The sequence below is a fragment of the Vigna radiata genome, unplaced genomic scaffold, assembly GCF_000741045.1.
Source record: "Vigna radiata var. radiata cultivar VC1973A unplaced genomic scaffold, Vradiata_ver6 scaffold_86, whole genome shotgun sequence".
Lineage (NCBI taxonomy): Eukaryota > Viridiplantae > Streptophyta > Magnoliopsida > Fabales > Fabaceae > Vigna > Vigna radiata.
Window position 1 is genome coordinate 1013187 of NW_014543269.1, and position 18691 is coordinate 1031877.

Below are 18691 nucleotides of genomic sequence, written 5' to 3' on the forward strand. Positions count from 1 at the left end.
ATCAAGCACGTCTGGGAATCATGGCTGCAGGCTCTTATGGACTTCCTCAGTTTCGTTTGCGCATGTTCTTATGGGGGGCTGCACCTTCTCAGACGNTACCTCAATTTCCACTCCCAACTCATGATGTTATTGTGAGGGGTGTTATTCCTGTAGAGTTTGAGACTAACACAGTGGCGTATGACGAAGGACACATCGTTCAACTATAGAGCAAACTGTTATTAAAAGATGCCATTTCTGACCTTCCTACGGTGTAAAATATTGAACATTGTGATAAAATGATGGCAATGATGCCATTTCAGTCAGTGATGGCAATCCCTATAGTTTTGTCGCTTTTAGCCACTACAGGCCCCATCACCCCGTCAGTCAGTGATGGCAGTCCCTGTAGTTTTGTCACTATCAGCCACTGCAAGCCCCATCCATACATGATGGCAATCCAGTCCCTGCAATTTGTCATTGTCCTCCTTTGTCAAAGTCATCCTACTTGAAGTTTCATGGTGCTATTTGAAGTTTCGCAGTTGTCCACTACTGTCCATAAATTGCTGTGAGTTGTTCGTTGACATGTGATTGCGCATCTGTTTGCCGCACTCTCTTGAAGACAGATCATATATTTCAAATTGAGTTTATTTATTCCAAGCTTGGTTCAAACAATTTGTATGCTTCAGCTTGAGGGGGAGTGTTAGAGATATTATATTTAGTTTATATTTATCTCTTATCTTTAGTTTGTTTGTTTATATTTCTTATTTGTATTTTGGGCTTAGTCCTTATTTCTTCTATTATAAATAGAGGACCCTATGAGTATATTCAACACAAGGGAGTTTTCACTATATTCAACTAAGCTAAACAAGGCCTTGTAAAAGGCTTGGTATGGTAGAATTGATGATTATCTTCAAAAAGATGGAATTGTTAAAAGTCCAATTGAAGCTGCATTATAAGTGAAAATGGTCCAAGTTAATTTAATCATAGTTTCTATCTATGTTGATTACATACTTGTCACAGGGATTGATGAGAAACTAGTAACGGAGTTCAAAGTTGAAATGAGATATTTTGGTTTATTATCCTTCTTCTTGGGAATGGAAGTAAAGCAAGATAAAGATGGAGCTTTTATACAGGAAATACTAGAGAATTTCTGCATGGAGGACTAAGCATTGATACACCAATTAACCAGAAGATGTCATGTAGCAAAGATGATGGAACCGATAACATAGATGAACATTATTCCAAAAGCTAAATTGGTTGCCTAATGTATCTTACTATTACGAGACCTCATATCATGTTTGCAGTAAGTATTCTTTCAATGTTCATGCACAGTGCTGGTGATGTTCATTCTTGAGCTGCCAAATGAATTGTTAGATATATTAAAGGCTCTTAGATTATGGTGTTATGTCCTCTCGTTCTCATGAGTTTAAGTTTCATTGATACTGTAATAGTGATTGGATAGGTTGTGTTGATGACATGAAAAGCACATCTCGTTACTGTTTTTCTTTTGGTTCTGGAGTTTTTTCTTAGCACTATAAAAAGCAAGATTTTATAGCTCAATCAACTACAAATGTAGAATATGTAGTTGTTGTTGCTGCAGTGAATCAGAATCTTTAAATCAGAACAATCATGACAGATTCGCATATGGAACAAGAAGAAAGTATACAGGTTTTATAGACAACCAGCTGCAATTTCAATTGCTAATGATCCAGTGTTTTATGGAAAAACTAAACATTTTAAGAGAGTTTTTCTTCAAAGTGAAGGAGAAGTGAAGTTACTATACAGCAAAACAGAGAATCAAAGCGCTGAAATTATGACCAAGGCACTTTTAAAAGCTAGATTTGAATACTTGACAAAAACTTGGAATTTGTAGTTCAAAAGTCAAGGAGGAGTGTCGAAGAAAAAGTGTTGGAATTAATTAAGAAACAGAATACATTAGATTTTTTATGTAATTTTATTTTAAATAAAAGTCATATTAACTTAATAGGATAAACATGTTTTCATCCTATTTTATAGGGATTACCTTTTATCAGTTAATTATTACCTGATAGGTTTCTTGTTTTGCTCATGTTCTACCAATATGTTGATTTCCATATAAATAAAATAAAGCCTTCTGCATATACATTTCTTGATAAAAAAAATATTCAACAAAATCGACTCTTCTTACTGGTACCTCTCAGGGCCTTCTTTGCACATAGATTAACTACCTAGCGATTCCTCGTTATCTTTCCATAAATGATGCAAAACTAATCACTTCTATATATAATCTTATAACCCCATCAATGGTCTCACAACCAATCCTAAACCCAGATAATGGAAGAAGATTGAGTTAGGCCTTAGAAATCAACATAAAACTAACTGATATAACACCTATAGAAACCCAAGGGTTTGCACAAGAGAAACAAGGCAGGTCTTACATTTGATAGGTCACGAATTCAAGCCCCACTTGTCTCTGTAGGGTGAGATGAAGTAGATGTAAGTTCCATTGTAAACTCTATAAGCCTCAAAAGCTTTCCTTACCATTGATTGAGATGTCATATCCTCCCTTAAATTTTAAACTGTTCAATTTGGTTGCGGTTGTAAGTCCTAGACACAGAACCAAGTTTTCCCCTTTATCTAATGTAGATCTTTTGTCTGCCTTTAAAGAGGGATGGGCCTTGTAAAAATTCACAAGTTTATAGTCAAAGCCAGACCTTATATATGTTCAAGTCAGATTTAATTAAAAGTCATTCAATTAATCTAAATCATATGATCAATTCTGGGCGGATCAGATTTGAAAAGTTAGTTACAATACATGCAAACAGGTCTAAGGAAAAGAATGGGACGGTAAAATAAAAGAAAAGAACTGACAACATTTTAGCACCAATATTTGGCCAGGATTGTAAAAGAAGTAGCTACAAATTACTGACAATAGCGCATGAGTATTTAATCTCAACATTTCACTCCCTGCTCATCTGAAATCATTATACTGCTCTCTGACTCTAAACCAACAGCTGGCCATATTCGTGAGAAGAAAGGAGAAGTATAAAGAATCATGAATTGAAAGAATATCCCTATGTAAAGATTATTTGAATACCATAAATTACAATTGAACAGGAAACATAAATATCCTTACCAGCACGAGCAAACGGAAGAATAGCCTCATCTGCTCCTTTCGACAATAGAAGGATCTTTCCATTTTGGCAATCCTTCAATACTACTGACATTCTTTTCCTATCCGAGGTGAACTCTAGGATTTCCAGGACTTCATACTGAAGTATTGAAGAGTTGAAATTGACTTCTGAAAAATTACAAAGAGTGAATAAATGAACTTATGTAACCAATTAGCCAGTTATGCTTTAAAAAGTAACAGCAAGCACAGTACCAAGAATATTTCCACTCTTATTAAAGTAAATCATATGCAATTGAGCAGCAGCCTGAACAAGAGCATCCTCATCTTGAGACTGAGCTTTATACAAGATATCTCCAGTTTTGCTAAGTATGACAACAAGTAATCAAGCACAAATTAATAACTTCCTACTAAAGGCTTACTAGAAATATCCCAACCAAGAAATTTGTTAGTCTTAACAGTTGTCATATCCGGTGTCCTAGCAAAGATAAAGGCAGAATCACCTTCGCGTAGGTATGACAGTATTACATATTGCCATAATTGTAAGAAATCGTACAACATCTGAAGAACCACTGGACACAGCATTGATAAGCTCTACATCTGCACATCACAAGATGTAAATAATAATGTGGTTAAACTTGAAATCTGAAACAATTAAAGATAAAACATATCTTCAGAAAATAGTCAGTTATTAAAACAAACAATGAGTGTATCCATAAGCAGTAAAGGAAGAAAAGGAATAGAAGTGAATTCACTCGTGTTCATAAATAAATGACTCCTTTCATGTTCATGATGTATTAATTTAGACAATCTTCAAATTTACACTTTCCCCCGAACATTCACATTATGTTCCAGAAACATCTTTCAATGAAAATAAATGTTCCATTTTTTCATGTCAGATGATATTAATTCCTATTTGTTGAGAAAATCAATATACTATTCAAATAAATAACGATACATGAGAATACAAAGAAAACTAAAATTACTAAGTCTTAGTAAACCAAGGAAACCATTGGAGCTGTTAAGGCTGGAAATTATCTCACTACCATAAGTATGAGAGTAGGCTGCCTTGATTATCGATTTTGAGAAAAGCCATTACACAATTTTGTTATGTTAGAACCAAATAGTGTCCACTGCTTTTGCAGCATCTTGAATATAATATTTATATATTTCAATTCAATTTATTTAGTATACCTGTGCCCTTCGGAATTGTTGTTGAAGGAAGCAATATACGTAACCCTTTTTCCATGGTAGACAGAAACATCACAATTCAGTTTAGTTTTCTTAGATCATTATGTTCACAATATCCATGGCACTAGCCATGCATAAGATACAATACACGCTCAAAACAAGAAGCCAACTCATTTAGACAAATTTCAATATATCTTCCACACATTTTCTATGTTAAAGGAAAAGTTGAAATACAACTGTTAAATGTTAACAAGGCAAAAAGAAAAGTTTCCCCAAGCAACCATACCCTTCAATGCATCTCCACTTTCATTTCCATAGAAATTGCCACCAATACAACATCTTCTAAATATCATCTTATTCTCAGTCAGCGTTCCTGTTTTGTCAGTCAAAATGTACTCAACTTGTCCCAGGTCCTCACTTATCGCTGTACTGTCAAATATAACAAACATCATTAATAAAAAAAAAAAAAAAAAAAAAAAAAAAAAAAAAAAAAAAAAAAAAAAAAAAAAAAAAAAAAGTGTGCTTCTATGATAGTATACTGTGTTATTAGACTATTCTCTGCTAGTATATTAAGCAGACTCAGCATTGAGTCAGCATCCTTTGATAGTTAGTTAGTCAGCAGTTATTCGTTAGGAGAGCTGGAGTCTGTTGTAGAACAGTTAGATCTAACTCATTAGCTTGTACCTCGAGCTATCCATCTTTCATTGTGTTATTAGGACTGCTGGACTCTAGTGTTAGAACATAGTCAGCTGTTATTCATTAGGAGAGCTGGAGTCTCTTGTAGAACAGTTAGATCTAACTCACTAGCTTGTACCTTGAGCTATCCATCTTTCATTATGTTAGGACTGCCGGAGTCTAGTGTTAGAACAGATAGAGATCTTAATCAACTAGCTTGCACCTCATGCCATTCGATTATATAAATACTTGAGCTTTGTAACTCAATCCTTAATAATACAAGACATTTCACAGCTTACAAAATTTATCTTATTTTAAATTCTTTAATGTACAAAAGCTTCTTAAAGTAGTTGGTAATAGGATCATTTGGTTACTTACTTTGTTGCATGGGATGGAATGCTAGTCTCATGGTCAATCATCTGATTGTCCCAGTCAATAAATTTTGCATACAAGCTCTTCACCAAATCCAGAGATACCTGACAGAGACGGTACAGTTGGCTCTATCAAATTTAGAAAGTTATCCTCAATATATTTACACAATTTAAAAGTTATGAAGTTAAATAACAATAATAATTGGTATTAGCACTAGGATTATCAACCGGAATTCCTATTTTTAATTAGAACTTAAGTGTCAATGATATTTTCATTTAGTTCTTTTTTAAGGTCATAAATGTTCTTACCTCAAAGGACTTCCACTATGCTATCTATATTATGACTGTTATCCAAATGACAAGCATGTTATATATAATATAATGTACGCTAAATCTTTACCATCAGCTCACCTTAATTGAAATGGGTATCATGATGGAACAGAGAAGTTCAAACCGCAAAGGGATGACCAACAGTTCATACCACGGACCTTCATGAGGGTAAAGAACATACCATTGCTTTGAAAAACAAAAGAAAAAACATGAGAATCCACCTACATGATAACACGGAAACTTCCATAGAATTATGAAAGATAAGGCATCAAAACAGGGCAAAAGTCTAATATCATGTTTTTGATTCCCATCCAAAGCAGGAACGCAGAACCAATATAAATATGCTTCTGTGTATTTTTCTCAACTTTGACATGGTTTTGAGAAAATATATTTTTTGGATGATGTTCCAAACACCCCATAAAAGTAAGATTTCAGGGGAAAAAAATCCTTTAATGAATAAATAGCATGATGACACAGGAAATTACAAAAAAAAGTGGTTATTCTAAGAAAAAAGAAACCATGATGCCTGAGCATTCATTGACATAAGGACTAAAAAGGTTATGAGGAATATTTCCTAAATAAACTAAAGTGTGCTTACAAAGAGTAAAATTTACACCCAACTACATAATTCACATGAAAGCGCAAAGGAAGCAACCAGCCAAGCCGATATGCTCTGTGTTGAAACAAAATCAAAATTGCAAAGGGTGCATGCTACTACCATGAAAATACAGGCAAATAAAAGGGCAATATAGTAAACTAAAAATAATAAACACTGGTGAGCATATCCTGATAGGTACAAGATTTGATACAATTATCAGTGCCCAATAAACTTATGTTGAGAAACTGTATCATACCTTCTTCGCTTCCGTCTCCTTCCAAACATTCCCTGCTATGCCAAGAACAAGAACAACAACTATTTGGAATATAAAAATAGCGCCAGTCAACTTGTCAATCATGGCATCCATAGCAGTGAGCTTTGGTTCTGGTATACCTCTACTCATGCCCATTTTGGTTTCATTACCTGAAGGTATAAAATACATGCCAGATACCAAAATTTAAATTGTTTCTGCAAAAGTATTCACAGTTCCATGAATTTAATAGATTATATATATGGACTTGCCTGTATAGACAGCCACTCCACAAGCCCACTCTGTGTTTCTCAAGTAACATGACTGAAGAATGGTGTTTTTAATGGTTAAAGGGCATATATCATTATCAATAAATGGGGGAAACAACCGCATATTTGCATCAAATCTCCTGATATCTTTATCTGGACAAGGACACTCAATTACACCCTAGACACAGACACAAATAAAGAATAGTGTAATTAAGTTGTTGTCATGTATTAATAATTAATAATTGAGACAAAATTAAGAGAAAGAAGATAAAGTGATTCTGATAAACTAAAAATGAGTTCATTCACACAAGTAACTGTACAGTTGCTAGTTAGCAATTCATACAATAGAAGCAGTTATAACACAACTAACTACTCAGAGCTGATGATAGTTGTTTATGCTGGCAACCACCAGAGGATTAAAGGCATAAGCTGATCTCCCAACATCATTCAAACATCTTATCTAATTACTATCACAATTAAATTCTACCAAGTATGGTTACTGTAGATAAAATCCTACCTTAATTTTGTGCAATAGTTCAACATCAATTCCCGCACAAGCAGAAGGTATGACCCGTGTCTTTAAATCCGTTTCACCATCCAATGCAGCTGTCTGAATAACATGTCACATCATAACATCCTTAAAATGAATATAATGAAATGTCTCCCCCAAAATGAGAGAAAGAGAAGAAGATTTAGAAGAAACATAGTGGAACTACATTCCAATTCCCCTGCAATGCTGCAGAAAGAGAAGACCAACTTTAGCATGTTTCACAACATAATTACCTCTACATAGCAAACTCCTTGAGGATCAGAGGTACCAATTAAAACAAGGTCACAAGGCACTTCATCGTTTTCACGTAGCCATACTATATTACCTACATGAATATCCTGGGCTTCAATCTGCAAAACCACCAAGGGAACCACGCCCACCCAAGAAAAAATCATTAGATCTACAGACATAAGAACACACAATATAATATCAAATGTTAAAGCTTCTGTAAATCTTCCTTCCTACAAGACATGAAGCAGACCAAGGTGTATATGGGATATGAAGTAGAAGCTTGAAGTCTATTCAGCTTCAGAAGCAAGTGTAAGGAGTAATACTCTAATAGATAAACATGATCATTGGTTCTTATAGTTAAATAAAAATGTTGTGTCAAAATGTGCTCAAACATCACATCATATTTTGGCAGGAAGGGTAACAATGAACATGACACATAACTTTATATGGCCAATAAGTACATATATAGACTAGAAGCTGCATGCTGGAGTTCAAATAATCTATAGTTGGGTGAGAGATACAGTCATCACTGTTGCCTATGGCCTCATTCATTAGAATGAAGAAACAATGGTAAGCATCCCATATCTATTTAGACCACTAACCCTTTTACGATCCATGCCTTAAAAACTAAAGGTTCTATTTTGCTGTAAATGTATAACTATAAGAATATAGAGGAGAAAATAACTATGCAATTAATCATTACAAGAATGAACCAACCAAAGATGGGAATGGAAAAAGAAAATGAGAAAAAGCAAGACCAGGAATGTCAAAAAGTTTGAGAAAATACACATGTATCCATAAGTAAACTGCTCAAACACAAAAGTATACGTAGAGACAATACCTTGATATTTTAAAAACCATGAGAGGTACCTCATACCTTTTGCATAGAATTTAGATTAAAGTTAAAACCATCAACTGAAATAAAAAATTAACAATATCTTGAAAAGATAAACAAATTATACTCTACTGTAAATAACAAAATCATGCATAGTTATTCAAGTGATGATGATCAATGGCTGGAAACACAGCAAAATATATATTCAAGAAAATTAAATACGTTTTATACATGTTTCTTGATGCCCTTCTTCACAACCCAGACTTCCTTCTCATTTGCCTTTTTGTCTGAAAGATATCTATTGTAATCATCCCACGCCTCTTTTGATGCAGAGACAGCAAAAATAAAGATAAGTGGACCCCACGTACTGGCAGGATTTACTGGAGTAATGAGAGGCCATAACTGTAGGCAAGCTATGAGCAAAAAGTACTGATTCATGAACCGGCTGGAAAAAGGAGCAAAATCAGATGGATTAAAAGATCGTTATGTTTAATTAGAAAATTAAGATGAAATTTTAGCACCAAGGAAAAACTCATTTTGTTTGATAAAAAATAAGTTCCTTGATCTTTCGTACACTTAAGGAGGCTTGCACAGTAAACAAAACAACTGTGAGTGTTATACTTCTGTTAGACAATGTTACTGAGTTGGTTAGCTGCTACAACGGTTGGTCTCTGTTTTATTTAGTATATCTATTTGTGAGGCAGTTATCATAGTTTCTCCTCTAATTAGTGCAACTGCTTTAGGAAGAAGGTTATAACTAACTTGTGACTGAGCTCTGTCTATGTCTATATGTAAATAGAGTCTAAGTGTCTTTTGTACCTTTATAAAAAAAAAACATAAAACAATAAAACAAACAAAAAAAATCAGTGTATCAGTGTTTTCTATCAAAAACCACAACAAAAAAATAAAGAACAAGGCTGAATCCCTATAATATAGGAAGAGTGAGTTACACAAAATGTCAAATTAAAACTGTCTGGATCCTCCACATTAATGGCATTGTCCACTAATCTTCTGGACTCTCCCTTCCTAGTGTTAACTATATGATGATTCATGCCTAGAAAGTAGAATCTATAAAATCGCACAAAATATCCAACAAAATGAAATTACCTCCTTGTGACAAACTATCCTATTAATGTGTCTTATGACACATTTTCACACTTTGTGACTTATGACAAACTATCAAGTAATCACAAAAGGCTTTCTTAGGCATCTAAATATTGTCACCATCTCAAAAACATGGAATAGTATGGACTGAAAAAAGGTTATGAAGGTTGAAATGGTTGCTCTAGAAAATATAAAACTTGGGAGTTGGGGGATCTACCAAAAGGAAAAATATCGTTGGATGTAGGCAGATGGCAAAGGGGTGGAGTAGTTTAATATAAGTTTTTTAGTTTACCTAATAAATTAACGTGTTAAGAAGTGTACTTTAAGCTTAACTTAACCCCACAAAACCAATTTGTAAGATGAGGTTTGTATTCACTTATATATTATAAATTAGCCTTATCTCTAGTCGATGTGGGACTTCCAACACACCCCCCTCACGCCGAGGTATAGACATCATCTCGAACGTGAGACTAGACATTAATGGATGGTCCAATAACGGTCCGATAGCGGGTGGAACAACATGTCCAACAAACAACAAATATCGCTAGGATAGACTCTAATCATAGCTCCGATACCATGTTAAGAAGTGGACTTTAAGCCTAACTCAACCCCACAAAACTGGCTTGTAAGATGAGATTTGTACCCACTTATATACTATAAATTGGTCTTATCTCTAGTCAATGTGGGACTTCCAACATAAAGTACTTTAATAATTTAAAACAAAGATGGATATTGGGATAGGTATGAGGATGGGGAGGAGCATGGGGATGGGGATGGACAAATATGTACATGCCAATCTCTATTGTACTTGTCCATACTCAAACCCCTCATACCCAATTTAAAGAATCAGATATTGTCCATACTCAAACTCGTACTCAGTTAGTGTGGAGATTCCTTGTCAAACACCAGATAAGTTCAGACAATACCCATAAGGATGGGTTCATTTGTCATCCTTAAGTGGGTATCCACCATTAAATACAAGACAACTTAAAAAGGTATAAGGCAAGGATAGCAGCTAAGGGACATACTCATACGTATGGGATTGACTACCTTGATCACCTATTGAAAACATGAATATTGTTAGAATTTTATTGTCTCTAATAGCTAATTATGAATAGAGTTTGCAGCAATTTGATATCACAAATGTCTTTCTAAATGACAATCTTGAGAAGAAATTTACATGGAGGTCCCATCTAGATTTAATGCCAAGGAAGGAAAGGTGTGGAAACTAAGGAAGGTACTCTATGGATTGAAACATTCTCCTAGAGCATGTTTTGACAGGTTTACTACTACAATGAAGACCATGGGGTTCAAGAAAAGACAAAAGTGATTATGTTGTAATATGAGATAATATCTTTAGAATCTTCCTAATTAAAGGAAATAGATACATAATTTTTTATTTTATTTTATTTTCCTAGGTTTCCTAGTTTCCCTATTTCCTTTTTTAGGAGAATTAGATTATTACAAATAAAGGGTATCAGAAATGTATTTTTCAATGATTTAGAATAATAAAATCAGTCCTATGTTCTACATGGTATCAGAGTCATGATGAGAGTCTATCCTAGCGATATCTATTGTTGTTGGGCATGTTGTTCTACCCGCTATCAGACCACCTATTAAATGTCTAATCCCACGCTCGAGATGTATATACCTCGGCATGAGGGGAGTGTGTTGGAAGTCCCACATCAACTAAAGATAAGACCAATTCAGTGTATATAAGTGGGTGCAAACCTCACCCTACAAGCCGGTTTTGTGGGGTTGAATTAGGCTTAAAGTCCACTTTTTTACATGGTATCAGAGCTTATCTGATCCACTTTCGCTGTCTTTGCTGTCTGCCAGCGGCCATGGCGACTGGCCGCCGGCGGCCCCCTAAAAGTCTGCTCTTCAAGTCGTGCCTTTGTGCTTCATTGGGTTTTTCCACTGCCCCATTGGCCACTCCACCATCTTGCTCACTTCCCCAAACTTTTTTCGACAATTCAAACATTTTCTTATCGTGCGGCTTTGCAAATATAAGGCCATCAGCGCTATTCCCTTTCCGTGCGTTGTTCGTGAGAGTGGAGGGTTGGTTTTGGTGATGGGTGGTGGAAGATCGTCATCTTCTGCCTCTTCTCCGGAGGATTCTTCATCCTCTTCTCTCGACAAAGCTTCTTCCTCTTCTTTTCCTTGCCTCAGAGAAGATGGCTTTTGCGTTTCTTCTTCCTTAGAATCTGAAGAAGAAGTCGTGGGTGGCTCATCCAAAGGGGAAGGACGCTTCTGCTCCTGCGCCATGGACAAGAAGATTAGGCCTAGATTAGGCTTGTAGTGCCTGGTCTGACATTTCTCCAGCATTACCAACACGTTTGTCCTTCTAATATTTGTCCTTCTGATAACAGCTACAAAAAATTGTGCTTCCAGAATCTGGCCTAGCTATAAGCTATACGTCCAGAGTTCAATCTGACCTAGCTATAAGCTATAGTTCCAAAGTTGAATCTGACCTAGCTATAAGCTATACTTCTAGAATTTGTCTCAGAATGGGATTCGAACCCATTCCCTTTCAGACCAGTAGTTGCACCTGGTAGTTTAAGTAATGCCCATAGTTGGCATCTTCACTGGCTTTCAATCATATGCAGAGTTCTTGTTTGTTGTTCACTCCGTTGTGCACCGCTGCTCTCCGCCGTCGACCACCGCCGGCCACCGTCCATCGCCGGCAACCGTCGCAGGTGACCAGTGGATTTGATCGTCTCTTCAAGCGACGCCCAACCCTGAACTCAGGACCAGACTCCGCTTAACGCGCATCCACGCGCCGCCTTTCTTCAGCTGGTCTCAGGTGCGTGTTTGTCACGCGCCACCTTCCCAGCGTCGGCATCAAACCGCGCTACTGCCGGTCACCACTGTCGGTCGTCTCGCCGGACCTTCCTTTCTCTGTTTTGACCCTCCATAGCAGTCATTACTATCATCTTCGTTGTCTTCACAACATCTCTGTCTTCTCGCCGCACACTTCAGCATCGTCAGACCTCGCTCTCGTTTCTAGGTTCTGGTTTGGTCCTTCTGGTTACTGCGTTCCAGTTTATGCCTCCACCAATGGGTTTCGCCTCACGTTGCATGACCAGGACCGTTCCTCCTCCACCGGGTTTCTCCCTCTCTCACTAAATTCGTTTCTGCTGGGTTTCTCTATTCTGCCCCTTCTGATATGTCACAGTATCGCCATCATTTTGCCACTGTACTGAATCTTTCTTGACAGGGAGACCTCTTTAGACGCCATTGTGTCACTTCTTTCCTCTCCATTACATTCTGGCTTCTGTCACCACCAATGGGTTCTTATTCCCCTTTCTCGTGCGACACTGATTGGTCCTTCCTACCATCATCTCCGCCGCTTGTGCCGCCAAATGCACCATCACCTGTGGCCAAGCTTGTCTCCACCATCATTTTGTTCAAAATTTTGAAGACCAAAAACGACCACTCTAGACGCAAATGCTTCAGTTCTTTCTTGGATCGTTGGTCACTTTCTTCTTAGGCTCAAGTTTATAGCCCGTACTTCTTGTGATACAGTGCTAAGTATCACATTTGGGAGTAGTCCAATAGAGAACTTTGGACCTCCAACGTGTCTTTGGTATTTGGCATTTTTGGTTTTCCGCCATGTGAAAGGCTCTCTTCACCGCCAAAGCTTTGTTATAACAACTTGTGAGTTGTTCTTTGAGACCGTCCAATGAATTGACTCTTTCGAAGTTATGGGACTCAGATTTGTCCCTCGTACGGATCGGTTCTCACCAATTCTTCCACCTTCACATTCTGTCGTTCAGTCATGAGGAGGAGAAAGTTCTAGCCGTTGCAGGGTAGTGTAGTCCTTGCAGGTCTATTGCTGTTAGCCTCTACAAGACAGTTCCTGAAGGCCTCCCATATGTTCACGGCAATTAAGTCCCTGAAGGCTTGTTGTTGTTCAGGGCAGTTAAGTCCTAGAAGGTTTGTTGCTGTTTAGGATAGTTAAGTCCCTCCAGGTTTGTGGTTGTTAGCCTTTGAAGGCCTCTCATATGTTACTCATGGAAATCATGTTCTTGAAGTTTTGTTGTTGATCACCACTATTGATGGCAATTCAATCCCTGCAGTTTGTTGTTGTTTGCCACTGCAGGCCCTTCATTTGTTCTTGCAGTTTGTTGTTGTTTGCTACTACAAGTCATCGTCCATTTTTGGTGGAAATATCTGTCATCCATTGTTGTCCAAGTTGAAGTCTCGTGGTACTAGTTCACCTTCGTCCATTGCTGTCCAAGTTGAAGTTTCATGGTGCTAGTTCGCCCTCATCCATTGCTGTCCAAGTTGAAGTTTCATTGTGCTAGTTCGCTTTTGTCCATTGGTGTGCAATTTGGTTTATTAACATTATTCTGATTGAGTTTGTCTATTCCAAACTTGGTTCATACAATCTTGTATGATCCAGCTTGAGGGGGAATGTTGTAATTTGAGATAATATCTTTAAAATCTTCCTAATTAGAGGAAATAGATACATAATCTTTTATTTTATTTTATTTTCCTAGATTTCTAGTTTCCCTATTTCCCTTTTTAGGAGAATTACATGATTACAAATAGAGGGTATCAAAATGTATTTTTCAATGATTCAGAATAATAAAATCAATCCTATTTTCTACAGATTATACCTAGCTTATTAAGCATTTAGCCTCAGAGGGAGTTATCACACTAATTGTTTGTATAGATGATATAGTTGTATTTGAAAATGATCAGACATGAGCAAAGCCTCAAAATAAGGTTTCATAAGAGAATTTGAAATTAAGGAGTTATGCAAATTGAAACATTTCTTGGACATTGAAGTAGCTCATTCCCATCATGATATTTTCATCTCCCAGCAAAATTATGTGTTGGTTTTATTGGCTCAAACTGGTAAATTAGGATGTAAACCAGTAAAGACACCTATTAAACAAAATCACAAACTTGGTGAATCAATTGAAGGCGTAATTGTTGATTGATCACCAATCTTATCAAAGGTTGGTTGGAAAATTAATCTATTTGTCGCACACCAGGAGCCACATTGCATATGCAATTGCACAGAATATCCAACAAAACGAATATCAAAGAAGATAGAAGAGAAGATCAATCAGAAGAACCCTAAAGGTGTGCAAATGCATGTGCAACATATCATGACACATAATTAAGAAAATGATAAACAAAGAGTGTAAGGAGAAAGATTACCTGAACTGTTCCCATAAATTTTTTGGAAGAAAGTTTAATACTGTATATTTTCTGTTTGATATACGATTATCACAGTATATATCATGAGATGATTCATCATCATCAATATAAACATAACGCTTCATTGTTGAATTATGAGCATCTGTCTGTATATATTATCTTCTACAGCTTCATTGCAATGCTCAAGTAAAACAATTTTGAAGTAACCTCAACCAGTCACATCCTAAAAGAGAGAGAAAAATCAGATTTGCACATAAAACTTGTAATCATGAAAAATAAAACCAAGAAACATCACTAAACAAAGATAACAACATCAAAGGATTGAATCCAATTCAAAAAAGTATTTTCTTCGACTCTCAAGATAAACTGAGCATCTCAATACGCAAGCCACACACAAGAATATTAAATATCATGTTATTCTTGACATATCTAAATGCAAAATACTATCATAATATCAAGCATACAAATCAAAATATGTTGAATGTAATACCTTTATCTTATGTTAGTTAATTTATGCCCAAGCACAACTGAATGAGAAAAATCATCAAAAGAAACAGGCAATTTAACATGAAAAAGCTACTGAAGAATAGCTTCCAGAATCCATAGCATGCCATACCATTTCACATAAAGCACATTTAATCTTTTTCTGGAGGAAACAAATTACGAAATCACTCGACTAACCATGCTGTTGAGTACATGCTGCTTACACACTAGGTTGCAGCATTAAAATAGCAAAATATAAATTATTTTCATTCTTTTTCACTGTTCCAACTGTCGTACACTGAGGAAGAATTCCTACTAGACTGAAAATTGTATGCTAGCAGAACAAGAAAAAAATTCTCGTAAATGAAACTATCCCTGGGGATCAGCTGGACCAAATCTCCCCGAGATTGAATAGCACAGATTTAACTAGGTCAACAGGGATGATTACAATAGTAATACGAAATGTTTTCAGTGCTCATCTCAACTAATTCCTATTAAAAACGTCAAACTTCCTAATAAGAACAAAAATGAAATATATAGCGAAAAAATTTTCCCCATCCAAAGTACATATCAAAGAAATCGAGGAAAGTACCAATCCGCAATGAATCTACGAATATTAATATGATATAGGAGTTTTTCGGAGCTCATCTCAACTAATTTCAATTGAAAAACTCAAATTTCGTAATATGAACAAAAAATGAAATCAATAGTGAAGTAGTTTGGTTCATCCTAAACATGTATCGATGCATTTGAAGGATGTGTCGATCAGCTATGAATCTACGAATAACAATATAAAATATGAAACTCTTTTGGTGTTCGTCTCAACTAATTCCTAATCGATAAAATCAAGCATCCTAACATGAACGAAAATGAAACTAACAGTGAAGTCGCTTTGCTCATCCTAGACATGTATCAATGAAATTCGAAGGACGCGCAAATCAGCTATGAATCGTCGAATAACAATACGATATCAAACTTCCTCGCCGTTCATCTCAACTGATTCCTAATTGGAAAACTTAAAGCTTCTAATGAATGAAAAAGAAATCAGCAGTGAAGTCGTTTTGTTCATCAGAAACATACATAAACGAAATTTGAAGGAAGTGTCAATCAGCTATGAATTCACGAAAATGGAGAGCGATCGAAAGTCGAAGCTGAAATCGAAATCACAGCCCTAAACTATGGGTTCGCTACGCAGAGAGCGTTGGGTCTAAGATGATCAGAGACCGTACCTGTGAACGAACGACCTTGTTTCCTTTCTGTTCTGCTCCGATACGTAATAGTATACGCGTGATTCGTATACAATACATATGATCCGATTTCAAATTTTCCCAATGGGCTATTAGAGTGAATAATTTGCTATTTGCAGCTCCATAGTTTCTTTCTACACCTTTTTTCTTTCATCTTAATGCTTGCTGAAACTGATTTCAATTTTTTTATTTGTACACTTTTTAAAAAAACAATCGTAACAGATTTTAATTTGCTCTGAAGAAGTAATTCTATAATAATAAATATTATTATGAAATAGCTTAGAATATTCCATTTAAAATAATTATACATTCTGAAATCATCAAAATATATCTTTATTATGATACCTTCAAAAAGTGTAATTCTTAAGTTTTAATACATTTTCGAAATTGTAAAGTTATAAGTATTTTCTTCGTCAAACAATTATGAAAGTAGTAAAAGAAAAGAAAATGTTTTTTAACAATTTTTTTAATTTTTTTATAATAACTTATCTATAGTTATTAGTCTGTTTTAAATATATGAATTAATAAAATAATGATGTATAATTTATTATAAAAAATTGTTAATATAGTTGTAAAAGAAATTGGTTGAATTAATGTTCTACTTTATTCCGCACAATACCAAATATATAACTTAAGAATTGGTTTATGTTGTATTCGGACGAAATACAAAACGAAAATGTTCTAGCTGAGAGTTTCACGTGCCAAATATTATGCAACAGATATTGGACGGGATCTACTTCGACTTAAATATATAATGGAAACTCTGTTTTATGTTTATATATTAGTTTTAAATACTTTAACTATTTTAATATTTTGATAATTAGATAAAAAATGTGGGATCTACTTCGACTTAAATATATAATGGAAACTCTGTTTTATGTTTATATATTAGTTTTAAATACTTTAACTATTTTAATATTTTGATAATTAGATAAAAAATGTTGATTATTTAATTTAATTTTGATACTAATTGTTTACATTTTGAATAAATTGATAATAAAAAGTGAAAAAAATACATAATACATTTAGATAATTTTATGATAGGTTTAATAGTCAACTTTGTCCCTAGTTTGGTTGGTAAATCTCAATTTAGTGTTTCGTTACAAAAGTATTTGAAATGAGTTCTTACTTTTAAATTTTTGAGTCAAATTAGTCCCTTGAGTTAAATATAATCTAATGAAGTTGACATGGTGATGATCTGGCACCAGTTAGTGGTAATCTGTCATAATGTTTGCTGAGGTGTTAGAACTTAGGCTTTGTTTTCTATCTCCAACCTTAATTTTCATCGGGCATGAAACTCTAGCCGCTGCCACTATCGCGCTGCCACGAAAACCTTAAGTCGCCACCGCCTCGTCACCATTGTCGCGCTGCCACGAAAACCTTAAGTCGCCACCGCCTCGTCACCATTGTCGCGCTGCCACAAAAACCCTAAGCCAACCACCTGCACAACCCAACCAAAAGTGCAAGCCGCCACGGAGCCTTCAATCTCCATGACACACTTCGTGCCACTACTGTGATCATCGCGCCGCAACTTCCATTGATGTCCCCAACCATAGGAAACCCAAGATGTCGCGAGTCTAGAGACTGTGAGCCTCCGTTGCGCGAGCATCTTCTCCTCCTTCACGACTCACATTCATCTTCATCACCCTCGCCTGCAACCATCAACCTACCAAGGAAACGCCAATTACAACAGAAAACCCAGAAACGCAGATTTGCGAACTCTCGCGAACCAGATGCGCGAGCCTTGCACCATCAGGAACCCTAAATCGCATCTTCTTCCTTCTTCGCGAAATCATCAGCTAGGAGGAAGAACCCAATCGCGATGAACCCTACCACAAAATCGCATCAGTCTTCATCTTCAACCCCAAATCGAGAAATCCATAGGCTATCAGCAGAGCCATCTTCGCACCTCCAACGAAACCCCTCTCCTCTCATGACGGCGCAGGTAGGAGCAAGCTAGGGGAATTGCAAACCCTAATTTTTTGGGTGGGGAAGGGGCTGCCATGTGGCAATTCCCCATTTTTCCCCAATTAAAAAATCCTATCTTAAAAAGAAAACTTTGTAATTAAATAACACCTCAGCACCCAAACAACTAAGTTATGACACATTGCTGTCAGATCATCAGCCTATTAATTTTGTTTAGTTCTATTTAACGGAAGGGACTAATCTGACCCAATATTTTAAAAGTTAAGACCAATTTAAAACACTCTTATAACGAGGGACTAAATTGAGATTTCTCAACCAAAGTGAGGACAAAATTGGCTATTAAACCTTTTATGATAATATGTCGTATTTAA

General features: G+C 35.9%; 1 protein-coding gene across 5 annotated transcripts in view; it reads right to left on the reverse strand.

The window, feature by feature from the left end:
* Positions 1–16502, reverse strand: part of LOC106754260 (phospholipid-transporting ATPase 2) — a 39722-nt gene extending 23220 nt beyond the window's left edge. For 4 of the 5 annotated variants that reach the window (XR_002666895.1, XM_022777867.1, XM_014636271.2 and 1 more), the window contains exons 1-13: positions 16377–16502; positions 14665–14887; positions 8617–8830; positions 7553–7669; positions 7287–7379; positions 6773–6947; positions 6507–6673; positions 5734–5838; positions 5330–5427; positions 4563–4705; positions 3589–3685; positions 3341–3450; positions 3092–3256 (exon numbers count right to left, since the gene is read on the reverse strand). Coding sequence is in view for 4 of the 5 variants with exons in the window: in XM_022777867.1 (XP_022633588.1) it covers positions 3092–3256; positions 3341–3450; positions 3589–3685; positions 4563–4705; positions 5330–5427; positions 5734–5838; positions 6507–6673; positions 6773–6947; positions 7287–7379; positions 7553–7669; positions 8617–8830; positions 14665–14789 (1609 nt within the window). In the remaining variant the exon portion in view is untranslated. The other variant, XM_014636272.1, reaches the window with a different exon arrangement.
* Between the last annotated feature and the right edge of the window lie 2189 nt (positions 16503–18691).